Source organism: Dryas octopetala, chromosome 6 (assembly GCF_963921425.1).
Source record: "Dryas octopetala chromosome 6, drDryOcto1.1, whole genome shotgun sequence".
NCBI classification, from domain to species: domain Eukaryota; kingdom Viridiplantae; phylum Streptophyta; class Magnoliopsida; order Rosales; family Rosaceae; genus Dryas; species Dryas octopetala.
The window spans coordinates 8,600,040-8,612,248 of record NC_141371.1 but is presented as its reverse complement, the minus strand read 5'-3'; the positions used below and the strand labels follow the sequence as shown (position 1 = coordinate 8,612,248).

Here is a 12,209-nt window from a genome sequence, read left to right as displayed (position 1 = left end):
GAGGAGCGCGCAAGCACTTGACCATAAGTAATTCAGTACTGCTAGATATACCACATTTTTATACCATAATTTCATACCAACTTATGTGGCAACTTACATGGCATTCATACATTGGATACTAAAAAATAAAAATAAAAACCCAAAAAGAAAAAGAAAAATTATGTCCAATAAAGTAATGACACGTGAGATGGTATAAGAATGTGGTATAAAAAATGTGGTAAATATAGCATTATTCTAAGTCAGTAATTTAATAAGAAACTTACACATTTTTAGTCTTTGGATGAAAATCCAACAATTAATAGAAAGCATACCATTTACTTAGATATTCTTAACTAGATCTTCATTTAACAACTTAAAACATGATAAGTTTCGTACCAAAAAAGTATAAAGGAGAACCTTGAGGAAATTCAGAACTAAGAACATCCAACCAACAAACTATAATGATGTGACATATGTATAAACACATTATTTAATGAACAAATTTAATAACTGTAGCATTATAACATTAGTAATAACATAATAAATTCCTTATAATTGTGCACTAATCTTTTTTTTATAAGTTTTTAATGACCTAGGAAATGCACCATGTCACTAATTGTTAACAATTGAAGATATCAAACAGAGTTTTTGAGTCTCCATCAGTCACAAGATTTTGAAAATCATTGGGGATCAATTTTTCCCAAACAAATCCTTCTTTACAGTACCTCATAAGCCATAACGTTTGGTTAGGCAACACAAAGAGCTTAGATGGATTCATCATGGAATGTTCCATTAAACAATGTTGAAACCAATCAACATCTAAGTACTTTAGGGGTCTAGTCTTTTGGACCTGCATTTTACATACCTTCTTCCACACTTCAAACTTCTTAGATATTGTCATGATGGCCATAATCTTAAGGACACAATGTGAAAACAATTAAAACAAGTATAGCACAATGGCAAAGACAGAACCCCATCTAAGCATTTGGGTTCATTGAAATAAATTTTGGGTCTGAAATTTATCTGTTGGCTCATTGGCTGAACCCTCTTTCTGGGTCTTGGAGGGAAATTTCAGTCATCATACCCTTGGTGCTCTTTTTCAACCTTCAACTTTGCTGAGGTATGGTGGTCTCATCAAGAGAGGTCCATAGCCATAGTAGGGGTTTGTTAGACACATTCTGAGGTTTGATTGGACATTCTGAATGTTGTGTGATGGTCAACCCAAGGATATGCTAAGAGGCCCTGTCATGTCCATGAGTTTGATGCTGTGGGTTACCACTTTTTTTTTTTTTTTGAATCTTTTCAAACTACATAAACCCTCATTGACTTCGTGTGTGCTGAATCTTTTGATGACGTTGCCTCTGATTAGATCCTCCCATCACTCTCTTCTTTCTTCTCAAATAGAATCTGAATGAAAAGCCTCTTTTTCAAATTAAAATTATTTCATTTTCTTTTCTTTTAATATTAATATTAATCCTTTCTGAAAATAAAAAACAAAACAACAAAGCAATCTGTCTATTTGCTTACTTCTGTTTTTGGCTGTATAATCTCTGGGCATGAACCAGTTTGCCCATTAAGTATTTGGCTCTTTGCACATAACCCACATGTTGAACTATTTTGCCATGTGGAATTTACAGTTTGTCCATCTGTGTCTTTCACGTGTTTGTGTTTGTGTTTTGATAAATAGTATGTATAAAAGTGAGAATTATGAAATGCAGAGGTATGCTCTATCAAGTGTGCAACAAGGTAGGAGATGTTATCAATAAGATGAAAATGGAAAAATGGGGTACAGAAAATTTGAATTCTTGATAAAATAGGAGCAATATGCAACTTTATATTTATCCTTTTTTTCTTACTTCTTTTTAATTTTTAATTTTTGGGTTAAAGTAGATTATGGGATTCATGAAAAACATGTGATTTGGACATTGTGAAGCATATTTTCAAGCATTCATAAACCTAAACGTGAATGAATGCAGTAATCCATATTTTATTTTATTTTTGTTTAGAGATAAATTGTACATACTGAGGTTGGATGGATTCCTGGCTTGTACCAAATTAGCAATTAGTGGAGAGCACTAATTCCAATTTGGATTTTCAGTTGAACAGTTTGCAGTAGAGAGAGAGAGAGAGAGAGAGAGCTAAAGCTAAAATGATATTATATTTGTTTCTAGCAGAGAGATGGCTTGATACATATCCTTGTTACCTTGTAGACCCAGCAAGTTAATTATATCCTAAGCCCCCCCCCAAAAAAGAAAACACTGATAAGATATGGAAATAGATGAAGCAGAGGTATCCTTGATAGAAAGATACTTACTGCTACTACTTGTCCTATGTATCTAAAACTGGAACTACCACTGTTTGACTAAGCTATTACACAAAAAAGGTAAGTCCTAGTGGGGTTGGTCTTTTACCCAGCTACTTATTTAGTTGCTGGAACTGGAAGGATTTGAGGTGGAGGTAGAGCTGAGGTTGAGGTCAGGAATAGTGTTTGCTGCTGCATTGGCTTTTGGGTTTGTCTTGGACAGCTTCTGCTTCAGCTCAGAAAGCAGGACTTGATTCTCTTGGTTGAGAAGCTGTGCTTTCTTCCTTAGCCTCTCATTCTCTTTCATTATGTAGCAGTTCTGCAAGTACAGCTTTGAGTTCAGCCTTTCCATTGCTGTGAAAATTAAGTTTTTTTGGTTTTCCTGTGATGATGCCCCTGAAACAAAACCACACCAAAAAACAGTATCAGAAAAAAAGAGTCTCAGATAATAATATTCTTTATTGCACATAGAGACAGTACCATTATACTATATTTTACAACACATTTTCAGACATTTTTAATTGTAAAAATACTCAAAGCATAGGTAATAAAGAAGCATTAAAGTGTGATTAATTCCCATATAAAAGAAAATGATAAGAAAATAAACATATTGAATCAAAGAAATGTTACCCAATTACTGATTAAGGTTCAAAAACAGATTTCAATGTGCAACAATCAATATTTTGCTTTCTCCACTGCTTTACTAGATATATTGATGATGGTTTTACAAAAGAAGGAGATGAAAACAGAGGAAAGCAGAGCAACTTAACAAATTTTGGACCACTATGCTAGATATATATAGAGTGCTAAGTGGGTTGTTTGCTAGTAAAGAAAAGAGAGATGGAATAATAAGTAGTCTAAAACTGCACTCAATGAAAAATGGTGTCTTTCGGCTTCCCATACATAAAAGAAAAGGATAAAATCAAAAACCAAGCTGCAGACTTGAACCTCTCTGTTTCATTGGAAGAGCATTCACAAATACAATTCATGCTCCTTTTGCATATTCGAGAAGGAGGGTATGATTGAAATTATTAATTTTAAGAATAAGAAAATGAAAATGGAAGTTCCACATAGAGAGAGAGAGAGAGAGAGAGAGAGAGAACCATTAAAAAACAAATGTTGGAGAATCCAATGTGAGAAACATTCTAAAGGCAGAGACATTCTCTCCTCAAAATGAGGTGTGGAACAGACAAATAAAGAAGAAACTACAACAAACCAATGTGAACTATCCTCTAGCTAGCAATTCTCATACAAGAACAAGAAGGGCCTCATGAAAATAACATCATGTGTACCTTATGAGAGAGAGAGAGAGAGAGAGAGAGAAGGTGTTTATATGTTAGATAAAAAAAATGAATAAAGGAGTCACCTTTTGAAGGTGGTTGGTTAGAGAGCTTTAGCAGAGGAAGCAATCTGGTTTGTAACAAGAAATAGCAGTGAAAAAGGAAGAGTTTGTGTGTGAAGGTGAGTGAGGGACAAAGGGAACAAAGAGGGTGTTAATTTATAGAGCAAAATGCAGAGAGAAAGCTTGAGAGAGAAACAGAGAGGGCTCATGAGGGGGGGGGGGACATGCCCCTCTCTCTCTGACACAACAATCATGCATGTGTAAGCATGGAAGGCGGCCGGTTAGGAGCCTAAAAGATTTTTGTGTTTTGGTTTCTATGATGATCGATATGGCGTCATGTGAATGATGATGGGTTTTTTGGGTTTTGGCAGAGAGGCTAGTTAGGGGCATTTTGGTCATTTAGTTATGGATATGAGAGAGAGGGACAATTATGGGACTTATGGCTAGGGCTTGTAAAATGATGGTGGGCTAGGCCATCCCAAGATTCGCAATGATGGTTTGGATTGGGTTCTAAACCATCATCACCACCCCTTCCTCCCTCCCTCCACATCCTTCTCTCCATCATCAATTACTCTTTTGTTTTATTTATGCTACAGTTCACTACACCACACCCTCTTCTTGTTCAAGCTGTTCTTCATCTTCTATTTTTGTAATTTATTCCCTTTCAATTTCATCATTTTCTTTGTGTTGGGAACTGTTGGCAATAATCAATTTCAGCCATAATTTTTAAATTTTTGTTGCATTTTGTCATTTTGGTCAATAAATCTATCTGCTATATTGTATCTTTTGGGTCATATCAAAGTTGTATCCATATATGGACAACCCCAAATGTGAAATAATAATATTAATAAACAGTGTTATGTGCCTAAATCGGTGTTTTGTAGACAACCCAAATGACCATTTGAGTAGGGTAGGGGTTTAGGGTTACCTTGTAGCAAAAGGGTACTTGTTTAGGGTCAACCAAATGACCATTTTACCCTCTGGCCACAACTTGCACGATTTGCACCCATTGATAGTGTTTTGTTTTGCGTTATTACAATCATAATTATAGGCCAAGGTAGTATCATGGTTTTTCTTTTTTGGCCAAATTTAGGGGGTGAGCTTGAAATAATGGGAGGGGGTGAAGAGTTGGGGCCGGCCAGCTTCAAGCCCTCATTGCCCTCATGGGTTATGACTTTATGAGTGGCTTAACGTGAAACATCATGGTTGACAGGTGGTGTTTTGGATGGGTCTATCATCCCAGGGGTAAATTTGTCCACTGGCTTTTGCTTCCCCTCGTGGAGCTCGTTCATTTCACTCCTCATTTGGGGCTTTGCTTACATCAATCTAATTATGGGGTTTGAATCCATGGGCTGGCAATGCCTAAGATGACCTTTTTGACCTCAACGGTTGTTTTTTCATTTTCAATTTTTCTCAAAACAACGTTCACCAAAATACCAAATACCCACCTCTGCAAATTTAAGAAAACTTAAAATGCCATGTGATCCATACCTAGCACACTAGCAGCCTAGCAGGTGTTATTTCAAAACATCATATTTTTAAGATAAAAATACTTGTTAGGACTTGGATTTAGAGTTTATCATCGTATTTTTAACAAGTAACCCAAATCAAATTAATAGAGGCTAGTTTAATTTGAGGAGTCGGACATACGCATGTGGAATCGTTTGTGTAAGAAATGGCCTATATATATTTATACATATAAATTATTCTAAGAAATAGAAAGAAAAAACACATAACGTTATACTTGGCAATCACTTATTTTTAGTGTTAGACAATCACTTATTCAATATAGGAGTATAGGACTATTAAATATACAATTTTTATTAACATACAGAAGAATAAACTACAAGAGTAATATTGCTAACTTCTATGGCGGGCCTTGGGCTTTTGGGGGCTTGAGACAAACTATTAAAAAATAGACTTTCATTTTATTGTTTGTATTTTTGGTTTAAGGGTAATTTGTCATATAAAATTATTGAGCATTTGGGTTAAGTACAGAGTTTAATCTAAAATATTAGGCCTTTAGATTTGGGCTACAACTTTTTGTTTAGAGTTTAACAGATATGATCTTATATTTGGACCTAAGGTAATACAGACAAAAATAAAACTAACATGAATTGGGCCCAAATTTAAAGGTCTAAATTTGAAAAAAAAAATTATATTGTATATAACGATTGTATATAATTCATCTCTCATAACTTACATGACTAGTTTGTAATAAGAAAATTAAGAAGGACAGTGCTTAGATCACCCCGAAGGGGTACTGCAAGGTCATCCCACTTTTTAAAAATGCTTGTTCGACAGTACATGTTTAGGATTTGAACCGTTCATTTTTTAGGTCACAAATTAAAAATTATCTTTGTAAAAAATTAACTCAATCGAAAATTGTTTGGTTATATAACTGTTATCGAATAAATAGAATAAATGGACAATTTGTATTTAAATAATGATTTCTTAACCAAATCGTCCATTTATTTGATAACAGTTATATACTCAAATGATTTCCGATTGAGTTGATTTTTTGCAAAGATAATCTTTAATAGGTAATCTAATAAATGAACTATTTCAATCATAAGCCTTAATTGACGAACAATCATTTGGGGGGGGAGGGGTTGGGTGTATATGGAGGTCAACCGTGGGGTGACCTAAGTAATGTCCAATTAAGAATAGAAAAATCTTGTATATAACCGTTGTATATAACTCATCTCTCATACCTTATATGACTAGTTTGTAATAAGAAAATTATATAGAATAGTTATATGAAAAAATTTCAATCAAATTTGAAGTATTAAGATAGTTACTTTTCTGCTCTAATAAGTTGGATAAAAAAAATTAAATTTCGGATTTCAAGGTTCAAAAATTTGAAAATTTCAAAAGAATTTTCGTTTTCGTTGAAAATTTAAACTAAAACAATTGAAATTTTTAACAAAATTTCGGTAATACTTCGAAACCTTAAAAAAATTTAACTTTTTGAAATTTAATTTCATGCATCAACCAACATTAACAGTTGGACTCTCACTTTTTTCCCTCTTCAAATAAAAATAATGGTACTAAATATACCGGGTCAATCCACCCGTCATTCAAAGTCATTCAAAGTATTATCCAGTCAACCAATAGATTGGGGCAAAAGGGTGCTCTGCACAGCCCTCCAAGAGTGTGGACTCAAATTGACTTAGTGTGTAATGAATGAATCTAAAGCCCTATAATAAATCTGTTCTGAAACAACCAATGATGGCCATCCCCAATAATAATGGTTCTCTCCCCCTTGTAATCCTTGAAACCCCTTCTTAAATACCCATTTTACTTTTTGCAGCAATTTTTTAGCCACCCTTTAATACCCATCAAAAAAGAAGAAAACAGAGAGGTTAAAAAGAAAAAACAAATACATGGGGTTTCATGATTCAAAGGGTTAGGGGTTGTTTGTTTTCATAAATGCCTTATGGCAGTGCTCAAGAGATTTGCATGGCCACAGATAATTTCACAGGCATTCATGAACACCCATCATCATGCACATTGCCTATAATTACAATTATGCAGAGACCTCCATATGGGTAATGCCCCTTTATTTACCCAAACAAAAATTGGAGAAAGAGAAAATGCAGATGATTGCATCACCCATGGGGAAACAAAGACAGTTGACCCCTGTAATTTGATTGGATGGCATTGATGTGAGACACGTGAAAGGCTTGAGATTTTCATGATTTTATCCCAAATTTCGGCTTTTAATCATGGGGGGAGTTTGTGTTCCTATTGGCAGGGTCATAGTCTTAGGTGACCCACGGATGATGAGTTGGGGAGGTTGGGGTTTTATGTGTGTATTTTAAAAGAGCTAGCTAAGCCCATGGGCTTTTGGGCATGACCTCATCAACATTGCAAGGGTTTTCAAAGAGGACTGCTTTTTCTGAAGTCGTTTTTAATGATTTCACATAATTCCAATTCCTGCATAGCTAATGATGAAATTCTACATTATTATGGTTAGTAAGTGCATTGAACCCTACACGTGAGCTTAGGGTTTGATAATTTTAACTTTTAGGGTGGTAATTTTAGGGGACCACACGTGTAAGATCAATCCATATGTTCTTGGTTCGGTTGGCCTGAAAGATTGAATCTAAAGATCACTACTTGAATCCCACAATGAGTTCACACGGTTGTAGGTGGGCTAGAGTTTCTAGCTACTTGCAATCTGGATTTTGTACTACCCATTTTGAGTTCTAATTGGATGCATGTGACAATTTGTTGCATAAACTTCTTAAAAGCAATCTTTAGTGATTGAAAAGAATTTGAGCAATGTATAATCATCATAAGGATTTAAAAAATTTGATAGGTTAGAATGAGATAAAAGAAGCTCTCAAATTTTTACCTTAAAATGAAGGAACTGTGAAGTATTATTTTACACAGTGGTAGATCTAAAAATTTTACTCATAGTCATAAGAAAGAGAAAAAAAAAAACTCTCAACCTTAAAATGAAAGAAACTTTATAGTATTATTTTAATTGTCTTTTTAAGGCATTTTGTTAAACACATTATATCTGATATTTTAAGTAAATATATTAAAATTCAAAGGGGCAAACACACAAAATCTTGGGGAAATAAATTGAATTCATAGGGTCAATTGACTCTTTTTGCCCATTACTAGATCCACCCATGATCATATATTCATATGAATGGTTTGTCCCACTCATAAATGGTCAGTTTTGTAGATGCTAGCAAGTTGATTTGGGCAGAGCCACCACTGCATCTCTGAGAAAACAGAGTATGACTATATTCCATTCATTCCGTCTGAGAGTAGTGTCAGAGTTATTGACTATAATTTTAAATTTTTGAATTTTAATTAATGTGGTAGTGTTTCATTTATTTAATGAGTAAGTTTATTCTCAACTTTATTTATTTACAACAAATGAGATAATAGTTGGTATCTTTAATATTATAATCTATTTCATAAACCGTGGCCAATATTTCATTCCATAATCAGATTACAACTTTGGAAAGAGGTAAATGATTAATGGGGAAACCAAATCATCTACCTTCATCCTTTGCCAATATATATACACAAACCTCTTTAATCTTTATCCACAACCCAAGAAAGTCCATTCTATGAGTGTAATACTATTGCAGATACAGATCGAAAGTATGCTTTATGCAACATTATAAACCCAAAGTATTATTGTTCACTCTGGTGGAGGAAACTATACATAAGTAACTTCCCATCAGAGCTACAGTTTAGTTCATCATAAAACAAGAAAATTATAACCACCAATTTGACTTTTAAAAACATCGTTATGAATCAAAAAGGATGGTGCTCAAATTTTAGGAGGCAAATAAGTATGGCAGTCTTCGATTACCTACACCAGTATTATTGCAAACTATTGGCAAACAAGGTAGTGACTAGTGATAGGACATAACATAAAGTCTGCTAATAGAATTATCCTACATTACAAAACTTTGATGGAAAAAGTGGTTATGAATTTACTATTATTTTACTCGTACGCATTTCTTAAGGTCATTAAAATCCGAGTATGTGAACAATTAATGGAAATCTATCATTTTGGTTGTGGATGGGGGATGGGTTATGGTTGAAATTTTGTTGGCTGCACTGATGACAAGAGCATATTCTTCTTCCACAGTCATGATCAATATTTCCATATTAAATGTCCAACATACACTGTTGCAGGTCATCCTTGAGAAATTTGTTGTTGGACTCCCTTGTAGCATAATAAATTTTTAGCTTATCTCAGTCCATTCAGTGGCAAATGGGCCATCAACCAACTCATCATGCAAAGGTACTACTGCTACTCCAAAAACATTTAATAAAATATGCAAATAAATGTACAAGTAAAATAAGGGGGAGGGCTATTAGTACTCCCAAATCTAATCTTATTTTACTTTTTTTCCAATAAATTTTAAAGAAATATTAAATAAAGGGAAAATTGATATTATGAAATTTGTTGAGTGTAGTAATCAAATCACTAGGTCCATTTAGAAGGCCCAATTATCTTTTCATTGGGTTCCTACTAAAAAAATCTAGATATTGAGAAAAGACTGTTGTAGTTTGGGTTAGTGCAGTCCACACATTAATTAGCATGGTGTTTTTTTTTTTTTTTTTGTGTTTTTGTGTTTTTGTTTTCATTAAGATGGTGTATCTATACTTACAATAATGAGCTCAATTAGACTAAGAAAAATAATTAGTGAATGAGGTGGTCAGTTCTCTCTTTCTTGGGCAGCTGGGGTTACCTCGCAGGTCAAGTGGTCTCGACCACCATCTGTGTGGTTTGGTTGGATGTGAATTGAATGCTTCTACAAGGAGTGTCGACTGTGTTTATGGACTTGGGGTTATTGGTCGGGATGATAAGGGGGAGGTACTTGTGGCAGTGTCTCAGCCGCTTGGTGGCGAGGGATTGTGTCTTTCAAGATGTGGTCTTGTTTTCGGTGCACATCTAGCGATTAAGGCGGTCACTAGTGAGGTTTAGTATGTCACTCTCATATGAAGGATTGTTACTTGAAGAGATTAAGTTTCTCTCTAGTAATTTTAGTTCTTTAGTTTTTTTTTATAATTCTCGTGTTTGTAATTTGCCGCTCATGCTCTCGTTAGGTTTGCGCTTACGTTTTGGAACCAATTTTGTGGGATGAATGCCCTACTTGGTTGGTCGACACTGTGGCACCTGATGTCAACATTGGTTAATTTATGAATTACCATTTCTTAAAAAGAGAGAGAGAGAGAGAGAAAGAGAGAGAGAGAGAGAGAGAGAGAGAGAGAGAGAGAGAGAGAAAAGTAGGGGTGGGTTCGGTCCGGTTACCGAACCGAGAACCCCAAACCGGCAACCGACCGGACCCCCTCGGATGGCCCTTTTGGTTACCGAGACCGGAACCGAAATGCCGGTAAACCGGCACTCGGTTGACCGGCATTTTCGGTCGGCTCGGCTCGGTATGGGCCTTGACCGACACGGTGCGACGAATGGGTGGCGAGAGGGCAGCGAGACAGAGGGTTTTCAGTTTTAAGCAACAACCCAATCCATTTATATAATTAGATGGAGAATGAAGAGAGGATAAACTTTGATACTTGGGTCGACGGAAAATACCGCCGGAATTTGAAGAAATCCGGGGCGAGGAAGGCACGGCTTGGAGCGGTGATTCCGTCGCATGGGGAGGCCGGCCGAGCTAGGTGGCGGCTGGGTTGTGTTGGCGCCGGCTTGGGGAGTCGACCAATGGCCTTGGATTGCTGGGAGGTGGCCGGTGACGGTGAATCTTGGCCGGGCACGGTCGCGCAGGGAGAGAAAGTGAGAGAGAATAAGAGAGGAAATGGTTACAGAGAAAATAAAGAGGAAGATAAGAATAGGGAGGAAGGTGGGGCATTGGGCAGTGCGCACGCACAGAGAAAAAAGGGTTTAGATGGGGTTATATAGGTCTGTTTCTTTTAGAAGTGAGTAAATGTCAATTTCTCTGGTTGTAGCTGTATGTGTCAAGTAATTTTGATGGGAACAAACCTTTTTGGTTTAGAGAAGTATAAAAAAGAATGGGGAAGAAAGAGAAAATAAAAAAAAAATTAGTATTTTAGTAATTTAGACATTAGGATATTTTGGGATTTAGAGTTTTTACTTGTATTAAATATATTTTATAATTTATATAAAATATATTTTATATAATACATTTCTATACTTTAAACATCTATAGATTATAGTTATTAGTTATAGACTATTATCATATTATCATGCTAAACATTTATATAGACAATTGTTATTAGTTATATACCAACTATAAATTATTAAATTATTATCAATTATAGTCTTATGGTATATAATATATCAGTGTAGGATATAATAAGCCTTATAAGGTATAAGATTTGATAAAATACACAATAGGGTTTAGGGTATGAGATATAAGAATATGATATAGGGTTTAATATTTAGTTTATAGTTATATGGTATAAATTGTTTAGGATATGTTATAATATTAGTTTAGGGTATTTTTAATTAGTTTTTATATAGAAATGTATTATATAAATTAAAAAACATATAAATTATTAATTATAGGGCTTAGGGTATAGAAAGGGTTTAGGGTTTAGGATTTATAAATTTATATATTTTTTATATAAATTATAAAAATGTATATAAATGTATATAGAAAGGTATTTTAAGATATAGAAATGTATAAAAATGTAATATTTAAATTAAATGTTATATATACTCGGTTCGGTTCGGTAAACTGACGGTTCTAAGATCTGAGAACCGGAACCGGAACCGAACATACCGGTTCGGTTGGCAAACCGATATCTCGGTACGGTTTCTCTCCGGTACGGTTATTCTCGGCATCGATTGGAGCGGTTTCGGATACGGTCTCGGTTTTTCGGGCAAACCGACCCAGCCCTAGAGAGAAGGATGTTTTATCTTGTTTTTTTTTTTTAATTTATTTTTTTATACAACTCTTCACCTTTGTGGACTATATGATGATGAGTTCATTTAACTTAAGTCAATGACCATTTGGTCTGGATGACAATCAGTTTCCTTCTATAGAGTAAATCCTGAATTCAAGTTTAATGAATAACAGTTGATTAATAATAACTGTAAACTATTTAAACCCCCAAGTTTGAATT

General features: G+C 34.7%; 1 protein-coding gene across 1 annotated transcript; it reads right to left on the bottom strand.

Moving 5' to 3' along the window:
- Positions 1–2,303: 2,303 nt before the first annotated feature.
- On the bottom strand, positions 2,304–3,794 carry ZPR3 (binding protein). Its single transcript, XM_086249241.1, has 2 exons — positions 3,648–3,794; positions 2,304–2,677 (listed from the first exon to the last, which is right to left on the bottom strand). The coding sequence occupies exon 2, from the start codon at positions 2,631–2,633 to the stop codon at positions 2,403–2,405; it is 231 nt and encodes a 76-aa protein (XP_086105367.1). The 5' UTR covers positions 2,634–2,677; positions 3,648–3,794; the 3' UTR covers positions 2,304–2,402.
- Positions 3,795–12,209: the final 8,415 nt, after the last annotated feature.

Bases quoted from the DNA above. Each gene is read 5' to 3' on its own strand.
- ZPR3 (XM_086249241.1), bottom strand. From the start codon at position 2,633: ATGGAAAGGCTGAACTCAAAGCTGTACTTGCAGAACTGCTACATAATG.